The 24,809-nt window shown below is 47.2% G+C and overlaps 1 protein-coding gene and 1 long non-coding RNA gene across 2 annotated transcripts; both read right to left on the bottom strand.

The window, feature by feature from the left end:
• Positions 1–1,564: 1,564 nt before the first annotated feature.
• Positions 1,565–6,480, bottom strand: LOC122455524. Its single transcript, XR_006273751.1, has 2 exons — positions 6,142–6,480; positions 1,565–1,674 (listed from the first exon to the last, which is right to left on the bottom strand). It is a non-coding gene; the product is annotated as an uncharacterized LOC122455524 (long non-coding RNA).
• Positions 6,481–7,553: 1,073 nt separating this feature from the next.
• On the bottom strand, positions 7,554–22,190 carry WBP2NL (WBP2 N-terminal like). Its single transcript, XM_038396283.2, has 8 exons — positions 22,051–22,190; positions 17,428–17,536; positions 15,545–15,680; positions 13,441–13,533; positions 12,337–12,528; positions 11,633–11,752; positions 10,721–10,797; positions 7,554–9,667 (listed from the first exon to the last, which is right to left on the bottom strand). Exons 1-8 carry the CDS (start codon positions 22,107–22,109, stop codon positions 9,620–9,622), a joined length of 834 nt encoding a protein of 277 aa, XP_038252211.1. The 5' UTR covers positions 22,110–22,190; the 3' UTR covers positions 7,554–9,619.
• Between the last annotated feature and the right edge of the window lie 2,619 nt (positions 22,191–24,809).

Here is a 24,809-nt window from a genome sequence, read left to right as displayed (position 1 = left end):
TTTTGACTGAGTTTTCTCATACTCAGAAGACAAAAATTAAGCGCTGAAGAGTTGGAGTTATCGATAAGAGGGTATAATGGGGTTCCTGGGGAGTGGGAAATACGAATTTTATGTAGGAGTGCTTTACAACAGGCAGGCAAGAGGAGAGTAATAATACACAACACGGCACCTGTGAGCAAGAGACGAACAATGCCTCCCCCCAGGTTAGGCAGCCATCCCCAGAGTGAGTCAAAAATAGTGGCCTTTTTTTCCTGGGCTTTCCACTGGTTGAAAGCCTGGTCGGCTGACAGGATGTGCTTGTTAACATCCTGTGAATTTTCTGGGACATAAGTACACCATTCGTCCCCAATAAGGGAACACACCCCGCCCTGGGAAGCCAGAAGGTAATTTAAGGCTTGGCGGTTCTGCAGGACCGCAACCGGAGTTGGTAAAGCTCCAAGTTAAGGCTTTTTTCTATGGGCAAGGTATCATTGGTGAACCTGGTGAGGAATACAGAGAGCTGGCGATAAGAGTTTGGCCAATCTACCTACCCCATATGCTGGGATAAGGATTATACCGAATCTATCCCCTTCACTAATGGGTATGGGGGTGGCATACAGGGACTGCTGATGCCGGGGACGGCCAGACGGGAGTTGGGCCATGACTTGAAGGGGAGGGGTAAGGTATTCTAGATAACCGCTTTCGTGCCAGTGGTGGGGTAGCCATTTATAGGCAGAGTTACCACAGATATAAAAGGACTGTCCATTAGCTACCATGCCATTGTGGCCTAGTTTGTCAACTTCGGCTTTTAAGGGGGAATAATATTGAAGCCCTTTGCCTGTGTCTTGGCCAGAACTATTAAATAGAGGAATAGTGGCATTTGCGGAAGGTGACAAAAAACGGACAGGTCCTATTACCAGCAAACCAGGTATGATTAGCAGAGGCGTCCTGGCAATAACAAAGGAGGCCCAAAGGGACGGACCGCAGCCGGATGGGTTTGGGGGCATGGGTCTCATTTCAGTAAGGTTTTCAGAGGTCATTGTTGCTGCTAAAATTTGCCTCTTTAGTACTTTTTTTTGTTAGGGTGGGCTGCGTTTGCAGCCGAGTGGCATTTACTTTTAACCACCAGTTGCAGAGGTCCGACCTTGTGAGGGGTCACCCTCCAAGGGAGGCCGGCTGCATGGTAGGGGATTTGGGAATATATCCATCAGTTGGAAAGATTAAATTCATGGGCAAAGACAACCTTTAAGGCTTCATAAGTATTTACAGTGGTGTGTAAATCAAGCCGGGCCGGGCGAGGGGCCAAAGAAACAAGGGAGGAGAGAACACACAGGATTTCCCAGACGGCCCAACCATACAACAGGCCCTTTATCTTAACCCAATTTGGACACAAATGAATGTCTTTTGAACAAGAGCTTAAGTCCTAAGTCGTTGGCGGGTGAAGTGTTGATGGGCTGGACGGTCCACCATCCCGTTGCCGGAGGAGTGGGCACAGCCTTCAGGCGAGAGTGGTGAATCCAATTTGTGTGTCCCTCAACCTTTGCCGCCGTGTGGGAAACCAGCAGGACAGCGTGGGGTTTCTTCCACTTTTCTTGGAGAGGCTCGTCTTTCCAGGAACGAACAAGCACGGAGTTGCCTGGCTGCAAGGAGTGGACAGGAGCATTCAACGGAAGAGGCGGTGAGTCTTTGGTATACCTGTGGAGAGAAGAGAGAACAGCAGACAGAGCACATATATTGAGATAAAAAGCCACACCCCATTTCCCACTTCCCTGCCAAAACCGGTGTCCCGTTCATAGGCCATGCCCTTCCAAACAATCTACCCTTTCGGAGAGCACGGATGCGGAGCAGGACGAGGGGCAAAGCATCAGGCCATCGTAGAGAGGCTTCCTGGCAAACTTTCGAGAGGAGTCGCTTGAGGGTCTGATTTGTATGCTCCACTATGCCACTGGCTTGCGGTCTCCAGGGGGTATGGAGCTTCCAGGGGATTTGTAGAGCATTAGATATGTTCTGAATGATTTTTGACGTGAAGTGCGTCCCGTTGTCAGATTCCATTCACTGGGGAAGCCTGAAGCGAGGAATGATCTCCTTAACAAAACTTGAGGGTCACTGTTTTGGCAGTGCAATTACGGCATGGGAAGGCTTCGGGCCATCTGCTGAATTGATTCACCAAGACGAGGAGATATTTGAACCTTTGAGTCTGGGGAAGCTTAGTAAAATCTATTTACCAAACCAGTCCGGGACCCAGAGTGGGTTCCAGGGTAGCTGATGGTACTGGATGTCCCGGTCGAGGATTATTCTTTTGGCAGACTAAACAGTTGGCTTGTACCTGGGTAGCCAGGGGTCGAAGTCCAGAAGTCAAAAAGTATTTACCCATTAGCTTGATAAGAGCTTCTCTGTCGGCATGAGTGGTCTGGTGCAGTTTTTGCAGTACTGGCCGGATTAAGCCCTTCGGTAGGAGCATCTTCCCTTCCAGGGAATGGAGCCATTCCTTCTTCTTTTGGAGTCCGAGTTTATCGGCCAGTTTTTTGTCTTTGCCAGAGTACTGAGGGGTCAGAAGTTCCCCTACTGATGGGATAAGGGCATGCGTATGGGCATTTTCAGTTTTTGGTGGTTTTAGGGTGGCGGCCTGCTTGGCTTTTTTGTTCACCTGGGCATTGCCCCTAGCCACGTCTTGATCTTCTCTTTGATGGGCTTTACAGTGCACCACCGCCACTTTCGAGGGGAGTTTACGACTTTTAGGAGCTGGAGAATTTGGGGTCCATGCTTGACCAGGGAGCCTTGGGCTGTCAGCATTTCCCTTTGCTTTCATAGGCCAGCATGAGCATGTAGCACTTCAAAAGCATATTTTGAATCGGTAAAAATGTTGACCCGTTTTTCTTTTGACAGTTCAAGTGCATGGGTCAGGGCTACTAGTTCGGCAAGCTGGGCAGAGGTCCCGGCGGGCAAACCCTTAGCTTTCACAGTATTATGGAAGGTCACGACAGTGTAACCCACCCTCCTTTGCCCATCTATTACAGTACTGCTACCATTGGTGTACCACTTATAATCCGCATTTGGTAGTGGTCAATCCTTTAAGTCCTGGAGACTGGAGTATTGGGCATCTATGATATTCAAACAGTCGTGTTCCTGTTCCTCTATTTCTGGCAACAGGGTGGCTGGGTTAAGGGAGAGGCAATACTGCAGAGTGATTTCGGGGTTCTTTAAAACCTTAGCCTAATACCGAGCTATCCGAGCCTGGGTGAGCCAGAGACCACCCTTAGCTTCCAGCAGGGCCCAGACCATATGGGGAGTGTACACTTGCACGACCCCCGCCCCCCCATGCTAGCTTCTCAGCTTCCTTAAGTACTAGGGCAGTGGCTGCAACTGCCCGTAAACATGCCGGCTACCCCTTTGCAACTTGATCAAGTCATTTAGAAAAATAAGCCACGGGACGTATTCAGGTCCCCAACAATTGGGTTAGCACTCCCAGGGCTACCCCTTTCCCTTCATGTACATACAATTGAAATGGCTTAGAGAGATCCGGCAGACCCAGGGCTGGAGCTTCCATCAGCTTTCTTTTTAAGATTTTAAATGCCTTGTCAGCTTCTGGGGACCAGTGAAAGGGGTTGTGATCCATTCCCTTAACGCAGTCGTACAACTGTTTAGCCCACAGTTCAAACTCTGGGATCCATATTCTGCAAAAGCCTGCCATACCCAGAAATGCCCTGAGCAGTTTACGATTACTTGGGGTAGGAACTTGGCATATAGCTTCCTTTCTTTCATTTGAAAGCTGGCGCTCCCCTTGCCATATGTGGAACTCTAGATATCGCACTTCTAAGAGGGCAATTTGAGCCTTACTCTGTGTTACCCGATATTCTCGGAGTCCAACAAAGTTTAGGAGGCTCACGGTGGCCTTAAGGCAAGGGGTTAAGCCCACAGTGGCAATTAACAAGTCATCTACATATTGCAGAAGGAGGGCCTTCTTCATATTGACCCACTCCTCCAGGTCCCTGGCCAGAGCCTGGCCAAAGAGGGTGGGGGAATTTTTAAATCCCTGGGCCAACACCATCCAGCAAAGTTGTTTTTTAACCCTCCTTTGGTCCTCCCACTCGAAGGAGAAAATTTCCTGAGATGGGGTGTCAACTGGAATGGTAAAGAAAGCATCTTTCAGATCGAGAACCAAAAAATGGGTATACTGTCCCCCTATAGGTTTCAGAGTAGCAGCCGTGTTAGTCTGTATTCGCAAAAAGAAAAGGAGTACTTGTGGCACCTTAGAGACTAACAAATTTATTTGAGCATAAGCTTTCGTGAGCTACAGCTCACTTCATCGGATGCGGTTTGGGACAAGAGGGTGCAGAGTCTTAACCCGTTCATTAACCGCCCTTAAGTCCTGCACCAGTCGATACAAGCCATCAGGCTTTCGTACGGGCAGGATAGGAGTGTTCCAGGCTGACTGGCATTCTCGAAGGATGCCGTACGTTAGGAACCGATCTATAGTCTCCTGCAGACCTTCTCTGGCTTCCCTTTTGATTGGATACTGTTTGACTTGCACTGGGCCTTTCCCTGGCATAAGCTGAACATTAACGGGGGTTTGATGGGTGGCCTTTCCTGGGACCCCTGATGCCCACACTAAGGGGTACACCTAGTCCTCCCACTGGCTCCATTCTGGGGCTTGCATAGCTGAGGGCTCAACTGCAAGGGTCATAATCCATGCATTCTCGGGGGGGGGGGTAAGGTAAGGGTTATTTTGTCTTGAGTAAAATGCAGGGTGGCACCTAGGGACAAAGCAGATCCCATCCCAGTAGAGGCGTTGGGCACTCAGGGAGGTAAACCAGCTTGTGGGATATAGTCCTGTTTCCCAAAGCGCATTTCACTGGGGCATACACTGGGCACTTGGTGCCTCTTCCTGTGGCGCCCACCACGGTAAGGGAATCTGCCACTGGCAACTGAAGGACTAGCCTGAGGTTTCCCTTTTCTGCTTCTCTCAGACTATAAGCTCGGTTTGCGGTCTCTAGAATTTGGGCCATGGTCATGCCCATTAAGTCTTCCTTTTTCTGCAACTTTCTCTTAATGTCGGGGGCTGCCCGGCTGGTAAAAATACCCTTTATAATTGCCTCGGTTTCCTGGTCATCAGGGTTTGTGTTAGTATTTTGCTGAATGGCATCCCAAATGCGCTGTAAAAAGGCAACCGGACTTTCCTTTGGCTTTTGTATTATTTCATACGGTTTTGCCCAATTGTTGTGTCAGAGTCCATGTAAAAACAACTCCTTATAGGAGGTGAGACAGGTGTAATTTGGGTTCCACCTGGGATCTGCCAGGGGGACCAATTTTGCAGCATGAGAGACGTCATTTGGATTCCTTTCATGTCTTCGCTGTGCCTCCTCTCTTGCCTTAGACATAACCCGATTCGCTCCAGCTCAGACAACAAGGTCTGCAGGAGGATATTACAGTCGTCCCAATCCGGCTTGTAGCTAGCTAGACACCTCTTGAAGACTGAAATAAAGCGGCTTGGGTTCGTTGAGAATTCTCCAGCCTGTGCCTTAAAGGCAGCCAGATCTACCGGATTAAAGGGCACATGGGTATAAACTTGCATAGTAGTGGCCTGATGGCCCTCTGCACCATGGTGGGTAATCACAGTTTCGGTAATCGAAGGGTAGAATCCTGCCAAGGGGGCAATCTCTGGAACCCGAGGCACCCTGTCTTTATATGTTGGGGTCGTTGGGGCCAAAGGGGACACCAAATCTGCCATTACAACTGTAGGGGGGGACTGGGGACTAACATTACTTACTACCGATCCTGTCGGAATCAAATTACACCTTTGTAAAATATCTGTTCTATTTTGTAAAGCCATAAACGATTGCGCATACAGATGTTCATTCCATTTACCTGTTTGCTGACAGAACAGGAGTAATTGGAGGATTGTGTTATAATTAATTGACCCTCCCAGTGGCCACCTTTCTTAGTCCTCTAGCTGATATTGAAGCCAGTTTACTGTACAGAACCTTCTTAATTTGCTTTTAGTCATCGGATCCGACCCAAACACTTTCCAGTTTGCTAGAATGCATTCTAGGGGCGTGCACTGTACCCTGCCTGTGGTACTCTGTCCCTGTCCCATGTTCCCGGACGACACTGGGCGTCCACAGGTCTTAACAGGGAAAGTCCAGACCACTGGACTGTTCCTACCTTATCCAAGGGACCGGTTCCACACTGTCGACTGCAGTCGCTTCTCCACTATTGAGCACGTTGCACCGTTGTGCCCTCTGGGGTCGATCAAATCGCGTCTCCTCCGAGGCCTCCCGATGAATTCACCAGTGCACGCTGGGCATCGGTTGTCGCTGCAATCCATCGACTGCCGGGAGGGGTCCGGGCAAGGCTAAATAGCAACCTTGAGCCCACTTTGGGCGCCAAAAACTGTTGCCGGTACAGAGTGCCCAAGGCAAGCATTTATTCCTTTTTTTTTTTCTTCTCTACCCTGTTGTGGTAATTGACGCGACGCACACCTGGCAACGGACCCCGCTGTTGCTTGCCTCGGGCACTCTGTGCTGGCAACAGGGTCAAGCCCACCACTGCAAACATGTCACAGGGGCCTGGGTAAGACACTGTGCTAGTCTGATGGCAGGTAGAACCTGAGGCACATTTAGTACCTGAACTAAAGCCTCAATCCATCCAAAGCTTTCAATCAAGTTACAGAAGACAGATGCGGTTCTACATGTCCTACAACTTGGAGTGTTGTAACAGGGCTCCCGACAGCCATAGTGTAGAGGTAGCAATTCTCAGCCTTGAGTTTGTGATTGTCCCAAGCCTGCCCTCGCTCCTATCTTCAGCTGAAGCGGCCATAAGTAGCTTTGTCTAACTGCTTTTTCTCCAGCTACCTGCCCCACTTGAAGCTATCCCACATTTGATGCTGCTTTTTCAGCAAAGCAAGTCTGGGATGCACAAGACAAGCTGTACGAGTGGAGGTGAATGTGGAAGAAAGGCATTTTGTCCCCAGGGATTTAACCTACACCAAGAAGATGGAATAGCTGATCACCACAACTGGGCAGCAGGGAAAGAACTGGGGACCTTCCACTTTTGCTCCTTAACTAATAGAGAATGAGTGCTAGCTGTGGGACCAGGGCAAACAAGCCCTTGAAAACAGCTGCTTATAGAAGAGTCGCAGGAATACTGCGTTAGCAGAGAGCTCCCACAGCCCCCATTAGTGGTGCTTTGCATGCCCCAAGAAAGGGGTAGTGTGTCAGTTTGAGTTAACTAGGACATTAGTTATAGCAATTAAGGCAGTGATAGTAAAAGGCAGCCTCCCTCCCCTCAAGACCTAAGGGATAGGCTATAACCACAGCCTGAGGTGCAAGTGGAGTGGGATTTTTCACTAAAGGCCATTTTCCCCACTCTAGTTCTACAGGCCAGCTAAGCAGAGCTCAGTGGGGAAGGGGGAGGGAGGGACCATGCGTTGGTCACAAAGCCACAAAAACAATCCCACAACCAATTATGGGTTTTTTGAATTCTTATCCTATCCATTCCATTTTTCTTGCCCATTGCGCAGCAAGCTGTTGGTTACTACATCAGAACACGCACACCACTGAATTGACGCACAGGCCTGATGATTCCAATGCTTCTGTATTAAAATGCAATGCAAAAGATATTACAAACATTGATGGTGGAACATTTTTAATTCCAGAAAGTTAGAGAATCTTTGACTCAGATTAAAAAGGCTTCTTAGAAAAGGAAGTTCCTTCCTTGCAGATGCCCGCTATGCGGAGGAATGTCAGGCAGCTACAGGAATACACACAGGTTGTGAGAGCCTTGCTTGTACAATAGCCTAGCACGTAGGGAGCAAAGAGGAAAAACAGTCCCTACCCCTGAGTGAGAACGGGGTGGGGAGGGGCTGAGCAGGCCCTACACTGGGAGTCAGAGGTTCTCCACTAGAAAAGTGTGATTCTCTTGGGAGAAGAGATGGTCCCAGCTGAGTTGCTCTATTCTCAGTAACGGCTGAGGGTTAGCAGTAACATCTACATTACAAAAAATACTGGATTATTGATGATGAATGGGCACCGCCTCACCACAGGGGGATGCCACACAAGCAGTAAAGAGCCACCCAGTTACCCCACCTCCATTGAAGAAACAAACCCACCCCACCCACTGAGATTCTCCTCCTCACCCCCACTACTGGTCAGATGCCAGCACATTCACACCAGCATGGCTTTAGTTGCATGTGGAGGGAAGACAGACCAATCTCCCATCTCCACCCCCATCCCCCAGGGCTTTCTAGGAAAGCTAGCCCAGGGTATGAGGCTCCTCAGCAGGCAGAGCAATCGTTTCTGATCCAATCCCTATGGTGAGGCTGTTACCAAGGGTTCTACTCTGACAGCACATTTCACCAAGGAGAGAATAATACCCTAATACTTCTCACTCACCCGCACCTGCAGCGTGGCTACTGCTGCACAGAGGGGCCAGTTTCCAGTAGAATGAAAGGAAGACTTGGATTAATTCCCACTCCCATTTGCTCAGAGCTCTGTAGCCCAGATTCCACTCCCCTCCACCCAGTCCCAATTTGCTTTTCTACTGCCCATCTACACGGACATGCTACTTTTAGAAAGCCACTGCCTATTTCCAGGTTAGACACACGAGTTCCTCCCAAGTCTTTCATCGGCCGCCAGCATCAGGTGTCCACAAAGTCTGGCTTTCACTGCATTGAAGAGACCTGCTAACACATCCCCCTCTCCTCAAAAGTACATTTACAATACAGAAGAGAAGCTTCTCGCAATAGAGGGGAGGAGGAAGAACCAGGCATCCTTGGACATCTGCACACCCCAGCAAGCGGGGCATCTCGCCTCTTCCAGCCATCACCCATTTTGAGAGAGGCAGGTTTCCTGGGAAAGGAGACAGGTGCATACGGGGGGCTTTGTTGTGTCCAAGACAGGTGTAAAACTGCAGCTGTGATAGCTCCTCTTGCCTGCAGGCCAGTGATTTAGCCAAAGCCAGTTCATACTCCCTTGCTACTGCTGAATTAGCATTGTACTTGGCCTCTCCACACTGAAGCCCACACTGCAAAATGCTTAAGTAGGTAGGCCGAGTGTGTCTCAGGAGTCTTTTCCCAGGTTACAATGTGGCCCAGTACAATGAAGCTGAGGTGACAAGCCTCCAGCACTTCACCAGATTCCCTTAAAAAGGGAACAGCACTAATGAAAAAATGTAACATGCTCCTCCTTTATACCAACATGGGGAAACCCAGCAGCCCATTGCCTCTTTCCTTCTCACTTACTGTTGCCTCAGAGGAAGTTTAAAACCACCATCTCCAGCCATATTACTTCATTCAAAAAAATCAAGAAGCTGTAATGTTTTATTCCTACATTACCTGATGTGCTCTCTCTGCTGGCCTAAGATTTCAGCACCCACCCCAAACTCATGGCAAAAGCCTCAGAGGGACAGCGCTCTGGCCCTGGGACGTAAAGCAATCAGGCAGGAAAACACTGCCACTTCTGCTGTTCTACTTGTATTGTCACGCTCAATGTTTGAAGAGGGCGGGTGTTATGCCACCCAATGCTATGTCTATTGTATACACGCATGGAAGCCTAGAGATGCACTGAATGGGGGTGGGGGTGGTGAGGACAGAAGTGTCTTTGGGGAGAAGGAACGTGAGCAGCTGGTGAGTGGGTTCCTTCCGTTAGTTGTTCTTTTTCTCAGCAGGAGGTGCATAAGGAGGCGGCTGGTCCTGCAAAGTGAGAAAGAATCGGTCACCATGTCTGTTTTATCTATAATCAGCACCGTTGTGTGTAGCTGTTCAGCTTTCCGAGCATTCCCAGACTTAGCTTAATGCACCCAACCTTTGCCTTCGGCTACAGCTTGAGAGATACTGAGCGGACAGTGACAGGTGTGAGGCCTGTATGTTAGGCTACAGCTACCCATGGCCATGTCTTCCCAGTTTCAGTTACATCCCAGAACCTCTGCCAGTTCCCATAATGCTCCAAATGAGGCACCACACACAAAGAAAGATGAACACAAAAAAGAGTCCCTTTAAAAGCCCATCAGAATGTGTGTATTTCAGAAAGAGCAGCACTGTGATTGGACGTTGTTTTAATCCTCACCTTCCTCTCACCCTCCCCAGTGACTCTGTGGTTCCTGTAGCAGTTTGTTAAGACACATTTTGTCCGTCTCCCCCAGCCTAGAACAGTCTAAACCTGCATTTCCCCTTCCCTTTAAGTTCCTAAATCTGGCTACCCCCATTCTTGCAGAAGCTGAGAACTATATATTGTTTCTGTACAGGAACAACTTTCATGCAGGTCTTAGAGTTCCCTCCCTTCTTGATCAGAAAAATACTAAGACTGATTCCAGGAACAGTGATTGAGTATTTTGAGGAGCCTTCTTTGTAGGAAAGAGTGGATAGACCATTTCTAAATAGCATGGTAAAACAAAGTGATTGTAAACCTCCTGCTTTGGGGAGCCAATTGCTTGTGGGGGGTCAGGAAGAAACGAGAGACCTAGACCCATCTTAGTTCAACTGATCTGGTGCATGTGGGTGGGTACACTCTCCTCGAGGATCAAGCTAGACTAGATGGGCAAACAGCCTGCTTGGATACACCCAGAAGCAGGATACTAGACTTGGTGTGATGTGGCATGGCATGAGCTATGCACTGTGACCTCAGCATCTGCTGCAGTAAGATGACAAGCTGCCCAGGATTCAGCTGTAGCAGCTGAACAGCCAATGCATTAGCTCCTCTTACCCCTTTGCCCTCCAGCCCAACAGACAACTCAACCAGTTGCTTACCATAGGCATATAGACATTGTGGGGATTGGCTGGGTTGTAATAGGCACTCGAAGCTGCTTCTGCTGCTTTACTGCCACCTACAGGGTAAGGCCAAAAAAAAAAAAAGTCTTCCTAAGTGCTTTACAAATAGCGAATTCAGCTTCCCAGCCCACACCTAACAGAGAGAGCATACCTATTTTTAAGATGAGGAAAACAGAGTCCTAGACAAGTTAACTGGCTTTCCTAAGATCACAAAATAAGTCTATAACAGAGCAGAGAATGAAACCCACATCTCCCAGCTGTGCTTAAACCACCAGACAATGCTTCCTTGTTAACAGATATCCTGGGCTTTACAGCTCTCTGGGACTAAGACAAGTCTCCCCTCACATCAGCTAGGTCACACTTGATTTTAGCCTTAAGATAACCACAACATAGTTGTGGAACAATTATGTGGAACTATGGCTATTAGCCAGGCATAATGCTATACTATAAAATTAACTGATAGTATCTGGCAGCAGTTTGATCTATACCTGTGGTCATCAATGCAGACCACCTGTTCCAAAAGGATCCCCAGGTAACACTTTCAGTAGAGTCTCCTTCCTGCTCTAGCAGGTGGCTTCTGTGACATACCTTTTAACACAGCTTTCTTAAGCAGACTCTAGAGACAAGAGGTGCCAAGAGGACCAGCTTGCAACATCAGAACCAGCGGTCTTAGTTTTACTTTGGGCCTGGTCATGAGAGCAAGGGACTTGCTCATGCTGGACAGAACCAGTAGAGTGCTGGGAACTGCCATGTCATCTTCCCCCACCCACCACAAACTGCCTAGAAACGGGTGACTCAAAGAGCCTGTAACGAGAGAAATTTCATCATTCACATCTGCAGCAGGGACAATCCCTTGTGGAACTGCACCGAGAGTCCCTGCTGCTCCCTTACCTGGCATTCCGGGCTCCACCCAGCCTGTAGGGGCTGAAGGTCCTGCAGTAGGAAGGCCAGGGTAGGGGGGAGGAGGAGCCATATACAGGGGGTTCATGTCAGGAGGAGGTGGGTACATGCCTGTAGAAAGGAGACACATTCAAACGGTGCTTTAAGTAATTCCTGTGGGACACACCGCAGGCCTAGTTTACAGGCCTGTTGCTTCTGTCCAGAGCAGATACACACATATCAAGGCAAGCCATCCAAGTTTAAACAGCAGCAGCTCCACAGCAGGGTTTTATATGGCTGTAGCACCTTTGATCCCAGAGGGCTTTGCAGACGACAATCACTCCCCGAATTTGCCAGCCATTCTCTGCCAGAAGGTGTTACCCAGCTTAGGATGTTGTATCCTTTATTTCCTGTCCCACTGGATCTCTAGGGAGACGCAACAATACTCAACAATACTCAAGTTTTACCAGGACACTCCAGCCCTTGCAAGGAAGTGCTTCAGTGACCCGGAGGAGTCAGAGCCCTTATAAGACTAACAATCCTGCTCAGAGAGAATGGACTGCTGCAATAAAAATCATCCCCCAGCTATGTTGGAGTCTTGTGTTCTTTACTCTGACACAGTTCTTTACAGCTCCGAGTATAGACAGCATGTGCACTCTGCCTCTCACACAACACTGGTATGTTACAAGATGTTGAAGCCTGTCAGAAGGCTTTACCTGGAGGTGGTGCATAAGGGTATCCCATGGGTTGCGGAGCTGGTCCATATCCATTCATTGGTGGGTGCACATAAGGGTATGGTCCATTAGCTGGCTGGGGGGCAGGTGAATAACCTCCTGGAGCAGGGGTGTACCCCGCAAAGGCAGGCATATAGCCATAGCCAGTATTCTGGGCAGGAGCCCCTCTGGAAGCTAAAAAAATATTAAGTTTAGCAAGTTTGACTCAGCACACTGCCATGCAATTAAAATGGAGCAGCAAAGAAAAGGAAAGAATGGTATAAGAATTTAGTTTGATCTGTCATTGCAACAGAGTTATGAGCCACTGGGACCTGGAGTGACTGCTCTGCCAGAAACCCATCTAGCAATAATCTCTTCTTCTCCCACGTTCACACACTGCTGTGGTCATTAGCTTTGCTAGTTTGGACGCTGGGGAGCAGGGTTGGACGCCGAGCTGGGAAGAGTTTATGGAGATGACTCAGATTAACCCTGTTCTGCAAAAATCTACACAGATACTAGCCATTAAAGCTCCCCAAAACATCTCCACTGAAGAATGTGGTTTCATTTAAAAACACATTTAAGAAGTTTTTCTGATCAGGAAAATCTCTACAAAAAAAAAAGTTTGTTTCCAACCAAAATGAATTTGTTTAGATTTACCATCAGTTTTCGGAAGCCAAAAATAGGAAATTTTCCTCCCTCCACTCCATTTTTAATACACTCTCTCCACACTGGAGAGCGTTGGGTAAACCAAGTGTGAGAGTATAGTTCCCCCCTATACCACTGCAGTCTCATGTTTTCCTACTTTTTCCAGCTGGAAGACACAGGGGGAAAAAAAAGATTTAAAAACAAAAACAAAAAAGGAATAGGGGGATCGTTCCAAGAATTGGGAATATTAAGTTTTTCAGTTTCCAAAAACCAAAGCATTAAGACCAACAATAGGGTGTAGAATGAAGACAAAAGTTCTCATGGAAAAGTCAATCTTTTTTGATTGAGAAGTTTAGAAGGGTTATTCCCCCTGCTCACCCCAAGGAGTTTACTGCAGCAAAAGTTAGCTTTCCAGCCAACTCTTCTAGCTAAAGAATATTCAAGCCTCTGAAGGTTACTTACCATTAGTGGCAACTCTGAACATTAACTGTCCAAACTCAATGGCTCCTCCACTGTTGAAGGTCATTTTAAAGGAAGCCTGTCCTTCCCAACCCCCTAAAAGAGAAAGTGGGAATTACAAATGAAACTATTAAAATACTCTAAAAGCTTACCACCAAAAAACTAGTTTGAATTTGAATACAGATTATTAGTTAATTTGTTTCTTAGAAGCTCCCAACTTAAACAAGAGACCAAACAGGGTTTGGACAACTACTGCAGACCTGCCAGCAGGAAGGCACCACCAGCTTTCGTCGCACTGGTCACTCAGCCCACTTGTATATAAGAAATCTCAGGGAAACCAGGAGAAGGTTTGTCTAGGAATTTCCTTATTTTTTAAACAGAGAGTCTAAAACATGGATATGTAAAAGTTGCTGTAGATCTAGATTTTCTGCTTGTAGGCTAAGAGAATCCAATTACAAATACGACATAGAAAGGACACATTTTATTCAGCGGGAGCCTGCCCACTGAATGGGAGTCCTTCCACCAAACTAAATGGACTTTGAATCCGGGCCTGAAACTCAAGCCAGGATTGGAATCAAATATTCCAATCAGCAGACTCTTTTACCCTCTTTGAAGCAGAGCAGCTTAGATAAAGATTACACAGTTTTATGCCTATCAGGAGTTTCTAGAAATTCATTAGCAAATGCTAAGACTCCAAGAAAAATCACCCAAACTATATAAAAAGGCAGGTTTCCTTATTGGAGGACAAGTGGATAAACCAAATTGGGAGTTTTTAAAGCAAGTTGTCAGATGGGAGATTAAAGTTTGAGTTTTAAAATGAAAAGCCCAGGTTCCAAAATCCCTTGTCTGATTAACTTCTTCCAAGAAAAGTTGTCAGGAGAGACTATGAGAAGTTCAGGGGTTTTCTGCACATTGTTAGAGGAGGGAAAAAACCCACCCATCAGACATATAAATTGAAAGGAAGTGGCTGGTTCCACAACACACTTGGAAACACTGCATTGCTCAAATTTTATTCTTTCCTGTTGTCTTATCAGTAATAGTTTGATAGTTAAGCTTGAGCAAGTTACCCAACGAATCAGCAACCCACCTCTATACTTCTCATCATGAAGCAACGCCCCTAGCCAACAAGAAAGACGGGTAGAGAGAAAGGATTTAAAGAAGTGTGAAACGAACTGGCACAGTAAAAAAGATATCCGAGACCACTGCAATGTACGTGCAGAGTAGATTATGCATAAAGCTCTAGCTATTCAAGATCCAGATTGACCCGGACATGAGTCACCACTGCTATAGCAGAATCTCCACAAAGAGTGATTTTATTGCCAGGGAAAGGTGCTGGGATTCATAGCCTTGGAGACCTAGTCCTCACTAGAGCAAATACATCTCTGCTGGCTGCTTCTGTAATATTTCCCGATACACTGCCCTCTCCTTCTCAGGTGCCTGGACCCAGGAGGAACTAGTACTATGACTCAGGGAAGTTGTCTCAATGGCCCTTTTTTGTCCTGATTTTTTGTTCTGTAACCACCAACAATTAGCACCAGTTATGACTGTCGTTTCTGAGATGGACATCTGACTACTAAGAACAGGGCATTACAAGTGTCAGATGGTAACAATTTTCAGTCACTACTAGCTTGGGGTCAAGTCTGAACCAGCGATATACAGATGCACATGCACGCATTTCAGCAAAGAAAGTTCTGCTTATCTCCAGAGACACATGCTTACTTTGTACAGTCATGAATAGCAGCCAACAAGATCAGCATCTGAAGTTGGTGAACCCATCACCTGCCTACCCTCTTCACCTCCCTCTCAAGCTGAGCTTACGAAGCAACTAACACATGCAGAATTTTAAAGATCAAGCAATTTTCTTATAACATTTGGATCATGGTTACAAGTTTATACTGGACAAAAATATCAACTATGTGGCTTTTTTGGGCTTTCCACTAAACTTAGGACATGCCTATGTGGGGAAACTGACTGGCACATTTCACTATTACTATGCAGCTCAATTTCTCATGTGGACAAGGCCTGGCTTAGAAATTTCAGCAGAAGGGAAAAAGTACTTGGGAAGCTCAGTTAAGTCTGCTTAGAACTGCAACACATTAACACATACCTCCTGCCTCAGCCTGGATTATGCCTTTGATGTAATTGGCAGAGAAGACAGGCTGCTCGATGGAGCACCCTTTCACCAAGTAGAATGGCATCATGAAGGACATCAGGGGGTCCTTGCCTTTAGACACAAAGATCATCTGCAAGATAGAGGGGACATTTTAAAGCTGTTAATTTATAATCAGTCTTTATACCTAGAGTGAAAGAAGCAGTTTCAGAAGTGTTCAAAGCACAGACTGCTTTAAAAAGCTGGTAAAGAGAAACTAAAGCTCTGGAACAATTATACATGCAAGTTCCTATTCTATGGCCAGATAGTTTTCATCCTGAGAAATCCAAAATAACATTGTCAATCATACATGTATGGCTCACACATCTGAAACGTGTGCAACTTCCACGGTAGCGTTCAGTTGACACCATGTAAATTAAGAAATATTTTCTCCCTTTAAAACCTCAAATTACTGCACTATTTTTGTGACACCGTATGCAGCACTGTGGCTTTAAGCTCCATTGCACTCAAGTGGACCAGAAGTTCTGGACTGCTTAGACATGTGGTCTTTCTGCCCAAATCTAGCAGCCTGTTTGAATAGTAACTTAGCAGTTACTATGATCATTCTTAAATAAGGAAAACCAGAGGCAGGGGATAGAAGAGCAGTGCCCTGGCCTAACATTTCCCCTCTCATTAAAAAGGTCTAATGTCACAGGCTACGTATAACTCACTGCTGCGTACAGAAAAGCTGCTACATTGAATCTTACACAGCTATTACACCCTTCCAGGATCTAACTCATTTGTGCATCCAGAGCTTTGGCAGATTCAGTGCAGCATCTCTTGTTAAAGCTAAAGTCAAAACAGGACACTCAAACCAGATGAGCAGTATCCATCTACAGATGTACAAACCAAAAGCTGTGAATTTCAGACCAGCTTAGTTCGTTTGGTGACTGTCTCTAGAGCAGGACCGGCTAAGTGAAGAATTCTAGAGTGCTGCTGGCACCTGAAGACTGGATACAGTCCAAAGGGATGAGGAATACTTGTGGGCATGCAAAATTTTGCATGGGCCACATCATAAGCCACAGGACTGAAGACAGGAAAGATTTACGGTCCATCCCTCAAGCCAGTACAGAACTGACCCCTTTAGGAGGTTCTCCAGGGCCTTTCTAGTCCAGGTTTTTGGACTACACTGAACAGTTTCCCTTAGTCTTTTGTACGTTCACTCATCAAAATGCATGCAGAAGCATCACAGCCCCCCTTCAGTAATCCCTGGAACAGCAGGAGAGGGTTTTTTGCCCCCATCTTTTAGCTTTCAAACCTTTACTAAGAAGAGGTTTGTTTCAATCAGGCTAGGCCACTGTGCCTGTATGATAAGCCTTAACAGAGCAAAGCCTATGCCCATACAACGTACTCTAGGTCCACGTAAAAATCAACTCCTGTTCCAGTTTAAAAGGCTACATACAGCAGCAGCAGTCATGAGAATTGAGAAGCCAAGTTAAACAGGGGTTGGTGTTCAGGACAAACAGAGGCTTTGGATGTGCATATGGAGGGTTTCTTGTTTAAAGACACACACACACACACACACACACACACACACTCCTCCCTGCCCCCCAGCAAAGATTCTGAAGGAGACTTTCAAAGGAAATAGTGGAAACCCCAGTGACTGACACTGAAAACAGGACAATGTAAAAGATACATGAAAACATGCTATGTAGAGAACAATCTGGAACAGGCCCTAGCTGGGAAAGGGGGCTGTGGAGAAAAGGACAAGCATGCCGTATTTCCACCACTCTCTCCCATCTTCAATTTGTAGCCTCCTCATACGTAGGAGATTTATCCAGTCATTTACAAGTCTCTGGGACTAGAAGCCTGTGGGAGAACGCTGTTGGCTCAAGACTTACCCTGTAGGGGGTGAGGTATACCATTCCCTTCTTGGTGCCTTTGAAGATTTCAGCCTTGTCAGACACATCGCTGAAGGAAAGCACCACATCTTTACAATGCTTAAGAATACTGAGGAGGAGGAAGAGACACAGACAGACATCAGGGATGCATAGTATCAAACACAGTCCTAAAGCACGTGCAATCAACATACGTTAGTTGGCATGCCAAGGAACAGGTCATTTCCCCGAAGGCTCTGTTCAGATATGGATCCCACCTTCTCTCTCTGCGTATGCACGCACTGTTTACGCTACTCTCTCAATAAGTACAACACCAAACCCCACTCTGCCAAGGGAAGCCTCTAGCCTCAGGACAGTTTGCTTCTCCTTGTATTTCCAAAGCCACTTGAGACAGTTGTTGAGGAAACCATTCATTTCTCATTGAAAGAGACTGAGTACAAAAGGTCACAGCACAGAATAAGCACAACTAACCTCAATATTTCTTTCTGGAATAAGCGCGTTGCCTCAGAGCAAGTCCCTGTCTGACTAGTCCAGTATCCATATGTTGATGCTACACAGGAAAGCATAACCCCAATAATGCAACCCCAGTTGTGTCAACTGTACTAAAGAAGATGCTTCTTCATAGCTAAGCTAACAACATATGCTGTCACTATTTCCTGTGAGTGACCGAGGACTATCCGCAAAGATTAGCGATAAAGAACAATGCATCCAGGGATAGGAGAATTGGGGAAACATTGTTCCTGGTGGTGGGGTTTAAACTTACTCAATGATCTAGAACAGGGAGCCAACATGATAGTGAAGTTTGCTACAAACACTACCCCGTGAATACTAGCAATGACAGGAAATAATATAGAGGGATTTAGGAATAACAAATGTGAGTAGAAGATAAAGTCAGTTTGGGAAAATGTGGGGAAGTGATCCAAAACAGATAGACAATCAAAGAGAAGCGGAAATACTGACAGACTTAGGGAGTGACAAGTTTACAATGTATTATGCTAGCAAAAAAAAAGTGCACTGCAATTCTGAGCAGCATACAGACGCATCACAGATGAGGTGACTACATATGTATGGCCTTGATGAGACCATATTTCAAATGCTACATTCAGTTTTAGAGACCCTGTTACAGAAATATGTGCAAATTAGAAAAAAGCAAAATTATTGAAAGGAAGAAATTAAAGGGACATGCTTCTGAAGAAAACTACTGAAAGCTAGATAACATTTAGTGGAACTATTTAAGGGAGACACAGGTACCTGAAAGGTGGAGCTGTCAAGAATGGAGAGAAATTTAGGGTATTACTGAAAATGTAATACTCTAGTCACAGTCCTGCAAGGCTGGGAAGGACAGACTGAATGACCTAATAGGTTCTCTCCAATTCTCAGATGCTATGGGGAGACAGTTCTTCGTAACTAGGGCAATTGCTCATGTCTAATACAGTTCTGAATCCCACCAAACTCTGACACAGCAATATTCTATGGCAGCAAATTTTATAGGTCACTTTTACATTGTGTAAAATAACTGTCATGTATCCAATTAAAAATGTGTCTTTTTAAAGAGCTTGTTTTAATCATACTTTATACATATGTAGGTAAACCAGCACTTAATACTTTTAGTATATCAGTGCAGTGGTAATTACATTAAACCTACTGAACAATTTTACCTAGAAGTATAGCACTGTCACAGGGAGGGCTGGCCCTGTAGGGCAAATTGGCTTCACCCCACCTGTGACTAAGCTTTATCCCAGGTGATGGGTTTGAGGTCAGAGATCAAATGATATCTGGCAGGTCACCTGGCTCTTAGTTAAGAAGCCAACAAGTAGAAGGTACGGGGAAAGATCTGGAAAGGGGCCAGGACCTGGTTTATTTAATTTATGTTGGAGTTTTTTTGTTTTGCGACATAACCCCATCCCTGAAGAAGAGAACTGAAATTCCGCTGTTGTAAGGAATTTATATACTGTCCAGCAAGATGACCCAACAGCTAACAAGGAAAACTACAGCTGGTCATATAACATTTGCCAAATATTACTTGACAAGTTTTACAGTTTTGAGCTTAATAATATTACTTATTTATTTTTCTGTTATTCACCCATCCTAAGGATAATTTAGTAATCTAGAAGGCAGTTCTCTTTCCCACACTTCTCCATTCAATGTTGTGTGTCCGTCCAGGATCTCAGAGCTATCTTCACACAATTTAAGCAGATTGCTTCCTGACTTGCAGATCAGGTCCAGCACTAGTGGCAGTACCATCCCGAGACGCCTGGTTTGGATTTCACAAGTAAAGTTTCTTTCTGCTATGAGGTTGTGAGGAGTTTGCTCTGTTCAGACCCAGCCGCTCCCCTGCCCCATCTTCAGAGACAGCATTTTGCTAGTTCCACCCTAATCAGTTACTGTTTTGTTACCTAAATTGCAAGGGACTGAACTTGTACCCTAATCAGTACAGCCAAAGTCAATTACATCTCCCCAACAGGGACAGGCCAACATACAATTATATTTGAAAGCAGACTGCTCACATACTACAATTTTGCACAGAGGCTGGTGACTTTTCACCAATGATACTGTTTGAACTACAAGAAGCAAACACCAAGCTTGAATAGTGAAACTAGACTAACCAGTTTCATGATTTTTAGCCATGTTTGTTTCCTTTTTCATGCACTAACTCAAGAGCAGTTGTTTCAGGTCAGCCAGGGAACCAAACAAAAGCCATTGTTTTTAAATGGCACAAAATCATTGTATTTGTTTCGAGTTTGGTAAAACTCCCTCTTTAAGGAAAAAAAGGGGAGGGGGGGCAGCTGAATTAGAATGACTATGTGCCTTTAGATTATACCAGAAGACCAGACATTTACCATCAGTCAGGGTGCTCTTAGTGCCAAGCCACAGCTTCAAGCTCCGAGAACATTTTGGATAGCACAGGAAGTACCACCATGGCCACTCTGGCCTACTGGCTCATTCCCAAACTCTGAAACCCTTCAAGGGTTTCAGATTGCAGATTATCCCAGAGGGAAATGGTTGCAATGGTTGTTCTAGGTCTGAAAAGACCTACTGCCAATGACATCTCTATGAGATGAACAGAAAGAGGGAGAGAAAAAAAAAATGTTCAGTAGCTTGGGAAAGCCTAAGCACACTCAACAGGTGAAATAAACAATCTAATAAAAGGACCATGGGTGCAGCTTAATGTAAAAGATCAATGTCAGTAAAGGTGTGGCTTTATTTTCATGGTTCACCACTTGTGCCAAACCTTAATACAGAATCAGACCAGGAAAACACAGGACTTGTCCAAATCACTCTTCTCCAGCTCACTATATATGAGAAGTGGTCTAGATGTATCTTTTGGGATACCAGAAGAGCAGTATTCCTGTATTCTGCTTATGAGGCACACTAATGAAGCGAGGAGGCCCAGGAGTTTGATCCAATTTTGGTGATGGGTTGTTTTGGGCACAGTCCCATAAGAATACTATGGAATCTTTTATGGACACGAGCAGTCTGACTCAGAATTACATCTCATTTGGAAAAAGCAAAATAGGAGCTGGGAAGTCAGTACCTTTGCTACATAACTCAGTTTTTTAAAGCCAGTGCAGATTTGTGGACAGAGAATTAGTCTGGTCGCAAACTAGAGGTACATTTAATATTTAAAAGTATGTTTATGAGAGTAATTTCCTGTAGTCTATTCGGAAAGCGACTACTTCCCTATTTGCAACCTGAGCATATTTAATGCAGACCTCAGCAAAACCCATGCAGATGCTGCTCATGACCTAGTATTGCACAGTGTTAATGAAAGTGCACGGAATGCCTTGTGATGTAGCTCAGTCACTAATCTGCTGACAAGCTGCAGATCATGTGACTTCGGATTCACTCAGATGCATTTCCTCTGGGGTTGTCACGCCCATTACTAGTGAGCAACAGCTTTCAGAACAAACAAACTCCCCTGTTGCCAACTTGGGAGCTGGTCAGAGAGCAGAGGGAGAGACGGACGCTGAAGTCAAAGAAACAGTATGGAGAGAAAAAAAGGCCCTTAAAGAGAGTGGGCTAAAGGAAGCTGGGTTTATCTGGGCAATGCTCTAATCCCTGCTCATCTCCCGGGGCCTCTGGGCAGTCCCCCCAAAGAGCTTGACAGCGCTACAGACACCCCGCCGCCTCAGGCTCCTCTCCGCTCACTGCCGGACTCGCCTTCTTTCCCCACCAACTTTTTAGCTGCTCTGAAGCCAGTGACCTCTGGCCGCTGGTTTTAAGAAATGAAACGAGACACGGATTAATCCGCAACAGCCAGTGTCGCGGGCAGGGTTGCCTCAGCCGGCCCAAAGCGGGAGACCCGGGGCCGCAGGGCAGCCCCCCTTCCCCGTCCCCACCCCCGCTCTTCGGGGGAAGGCCGGGGCCGGGGCCGGGGCCTCCGCAGCGCCAGCCACGTAAACAAACGAAGGGCCTCAACGCCTGCGCCGGTGGCGGGCCGGGAGAAGGCCCAGCCCGGGACACTGGATGCTCCCGCCACGGGCCGGGGCCGGGGCCGGGGCCGGGGCCAGTGACCGGAGCAGGCGGGCCGCGGCGAAGCGCTCTGCGGGCAGGGCAGGGGCTCGGAGGGGGCGGGCCGGGCCGGGCCCGCCTCATTCTCGGAGGGGTCCCCTCGCGCCCCGGTACCTCTCCCCTGGGGGGGCGATGACCCCGCCGCCCTGCGAGTGGTTCCTGTTCAGCGCCATCTTCCCGGCTAATGGCAGCGAGCGCCCCCCACCCCACCCCACGCCTTATTCCGCGGCCCCGCCCCGTGACCTCATCGCGCACGGCCACGCCCCGTGACCTCATCGCGCACGGCCGCGGGGACTCGGGATAGGGGCGGGGCCGGCGGCAGTCGCACGGCTGGGTGGATGGACAGATGGGGCGGATGCTGGACGGACAGACAGAGGGGTGGGTGGGTTGCCAGCCAGAAGGACGGAGAGATCAATGGGTGGATGGACAGACAGGTAGAGGCAGAGCGGGCGGGTGGGTGGATAGAGAGGAGCAGAGAAAGGGGCGGAGGGATGGATGGATGGACGGACGGACGGACGGACGGACAGACAGAAGGATGGGAGGGATGGGTGATGGACAGACAGGGGGACGGAAGGATGGGTCTTTTCCAGTTTTATAGCGCTGTGACAAAGCTGTATCTGAATGGCTCATTTATGCATCTGTATTCTGTAAGCCAAAATGGTTTTGAAATATGCCTTCTGCCTCTTACTTGTAAGCTTTTTAATCAAAGAGCTGTCTGCTCTTGAGGTTGGTGAAATCCACATTTTTGTTTGCTTGTTTCTCATTGGTCTAGAAGGGCCGGTCTGATAACCTGTTAATGAAAGGCCAACTCAAAGAGGTAGGAGAATATTAACCTGATGGGAAAGGACAACTGAGAAGAAAAATAGCGTAATGCAGGTTGAAGGTAAGCAGAAGGACGAGGCCACTGAACCAGATTCCAAATGGTTTCACCTTGCTAATATGGTTTTTTAAGGCAATATAATGTGCAGACCACCAGCTTAATACAGAATCGCAGCAGGTGCCCTTTGGGAGAACCAAAGTGAGGTATTCCTTAAAAAGTAGTAGAGGAGCTCTAGTTCCCCATAGACCTTCCTTGGGACATTTGGCAGCCTGAAAAACAGAGGCAGCTTTGCTGTTGGTTAAACCAAAAGCTCTTCTACCATGTACAGTTTTTCATGTATCTAACCCAATATTCTGTAACCTAATGTTTGGGCCAGCTTTCTCGTAGTAGCTGTGCAGGTGAGTGCAGATTTTACTTATCCTTTTATGGTTTCTTCTCTTGGGTTCAATAATTTGCCAATAAAATGTATTTTTAGTTGTAAGTACCGTAAGTGGGTCTTGAATACTATTCAGTGGGGATAATCACCTCCGAGAGAATCTGACTTCTGACTAACAGAGAGGTAGGGACACAAACCATAAAAGCCGGAGTTCAAGGTCTCAGGCACAGTAGCTATTAGGTTCCCCATTCTCAAACACTGCCTGAGCAGCTGGCATGGTCCCATGTGGTACAGGGAGAACCAAATCAGCCAAAGGATGTTAAATCTAGTTATAATAGCAAGTTAGACGTAGTCCCCACACTCTAGCAAGATATGACCATGCCCCATGCTGCAGAGGAAGGCAGAAAAAACCCAGGGTCCATAGGCGTCGACTCCATGGGTGCTCCAGGGTTTGAGCAAGCATGGGGGAAAAATGGTGGATGCTGAGCACCCACCAGCAGCCCCCCATCAGCTCCTGCCCAGTGCCTCCCGCCCACTGGCAGCCCTGCGGATCAGCACCTCCCGTTCCCTTCCTGCACCTCCCGCCCACCACGACAGCGGCATGCAGGGAGGCTGGGAGGGAGGGGGAAGAAGCAGGGATGCAGTGCGCTTTGGGGAGGGAGTGGAACTGGGCAGGAACTTAAGAGGAGGGGCAGGAAGAGGCAAGGCAGGGGTGGGGTGGGGTGGGGGCAGGCAGGGGTGGGGCCTTAGGGGACGGGGTGGAGTGGGGGCAGAGCCAGGGGTTGAGCACCCCCAGGCAGTTTGAAAAGTCGGTGCCTGTGCCAGGATCTCTGCCAATCTGACCCGGGGGGAAATTCCTTCCTGACTCCAAATATGGTGATCAGACACAGAAAGTGGGTGAGACCTGCCAGCCAGACATATGGAAAAGAATTCTCTGTAGTAACTCAGAGGCCTCCCCGTCTAGTGGCCCATCTCTGGCTGCAGAGGATATTTGCCATTGTAGACAATCACATCATACCATGCCCTCCATAAAAAGCTGTTCAGTATAGCCCTCCTGCTCAATTAGGGGCTCTGCAGAGACCTCAGGTCACTCCTTCCTGGCCAATGACACAAGAACTGCTTATAATGGCGTGGGAAAAGGATTCTCCGACTGTCCTAAAATTCGGAAGGCAGTCCTCAATCTACTGGCTCTGTCCCACACACCTGTGCGCCTAGCTTTCATGACAGTTCCGGATTTCCAATTGTATGTAGGCAGAGGTTAAATTCAGTCCTCCTCTGTCACCCAGAATTCCAGTTCTGTGAGCAGATCCGATTCATCTCCACAAGTTCCCTGCCTGGGAGGACCGTGGCTTGTGCAGGTTTAGGCCAGACCTTGAATTGAGAAGAAGCTTGGAGGGGATGTTCTAGAAGGGCTGATTCCATCTAGTCTTCCTACGTCAAGCTCTGGTCTTCATGACATCACCAGATTTCAGAAAAGCATCCAAACACTGATGGGAGTTGAGGGAAGAGCAACCCCGATCATTAAAGAGGCTGGCATGGTGACTTGTGAAGAAAGAGAAATATTTAGTGTTGCTAAATGACAACTGAGAGACTCTGTTTGAAACATGTAAACACCAAGCACTGAGAAGAATAGTTCAGGATGTTTTAGGGGAGTATACGTAGGAATAATAGGGGTTA

The sequence above is a fragment of the Dermochelys coriacea genome, chromosome 1, assembly GCF_009764565.3.
Source record: "Dermochelys coriacea isolate rDerCor1 chromosome 1, rDerCor1.pri.v4, whole genome shotgun sequence".
Lineage (NCBI taxonomy): Eukaryota > Metazoa > Chordata > Testudines > Dermochelyidae > Dermochelys > Dermochelys coriacea.
Note: the sequence above shows the minus strand (reverse complement) of the source record. Positions and strands in the feature narration are given on the sequence as shown.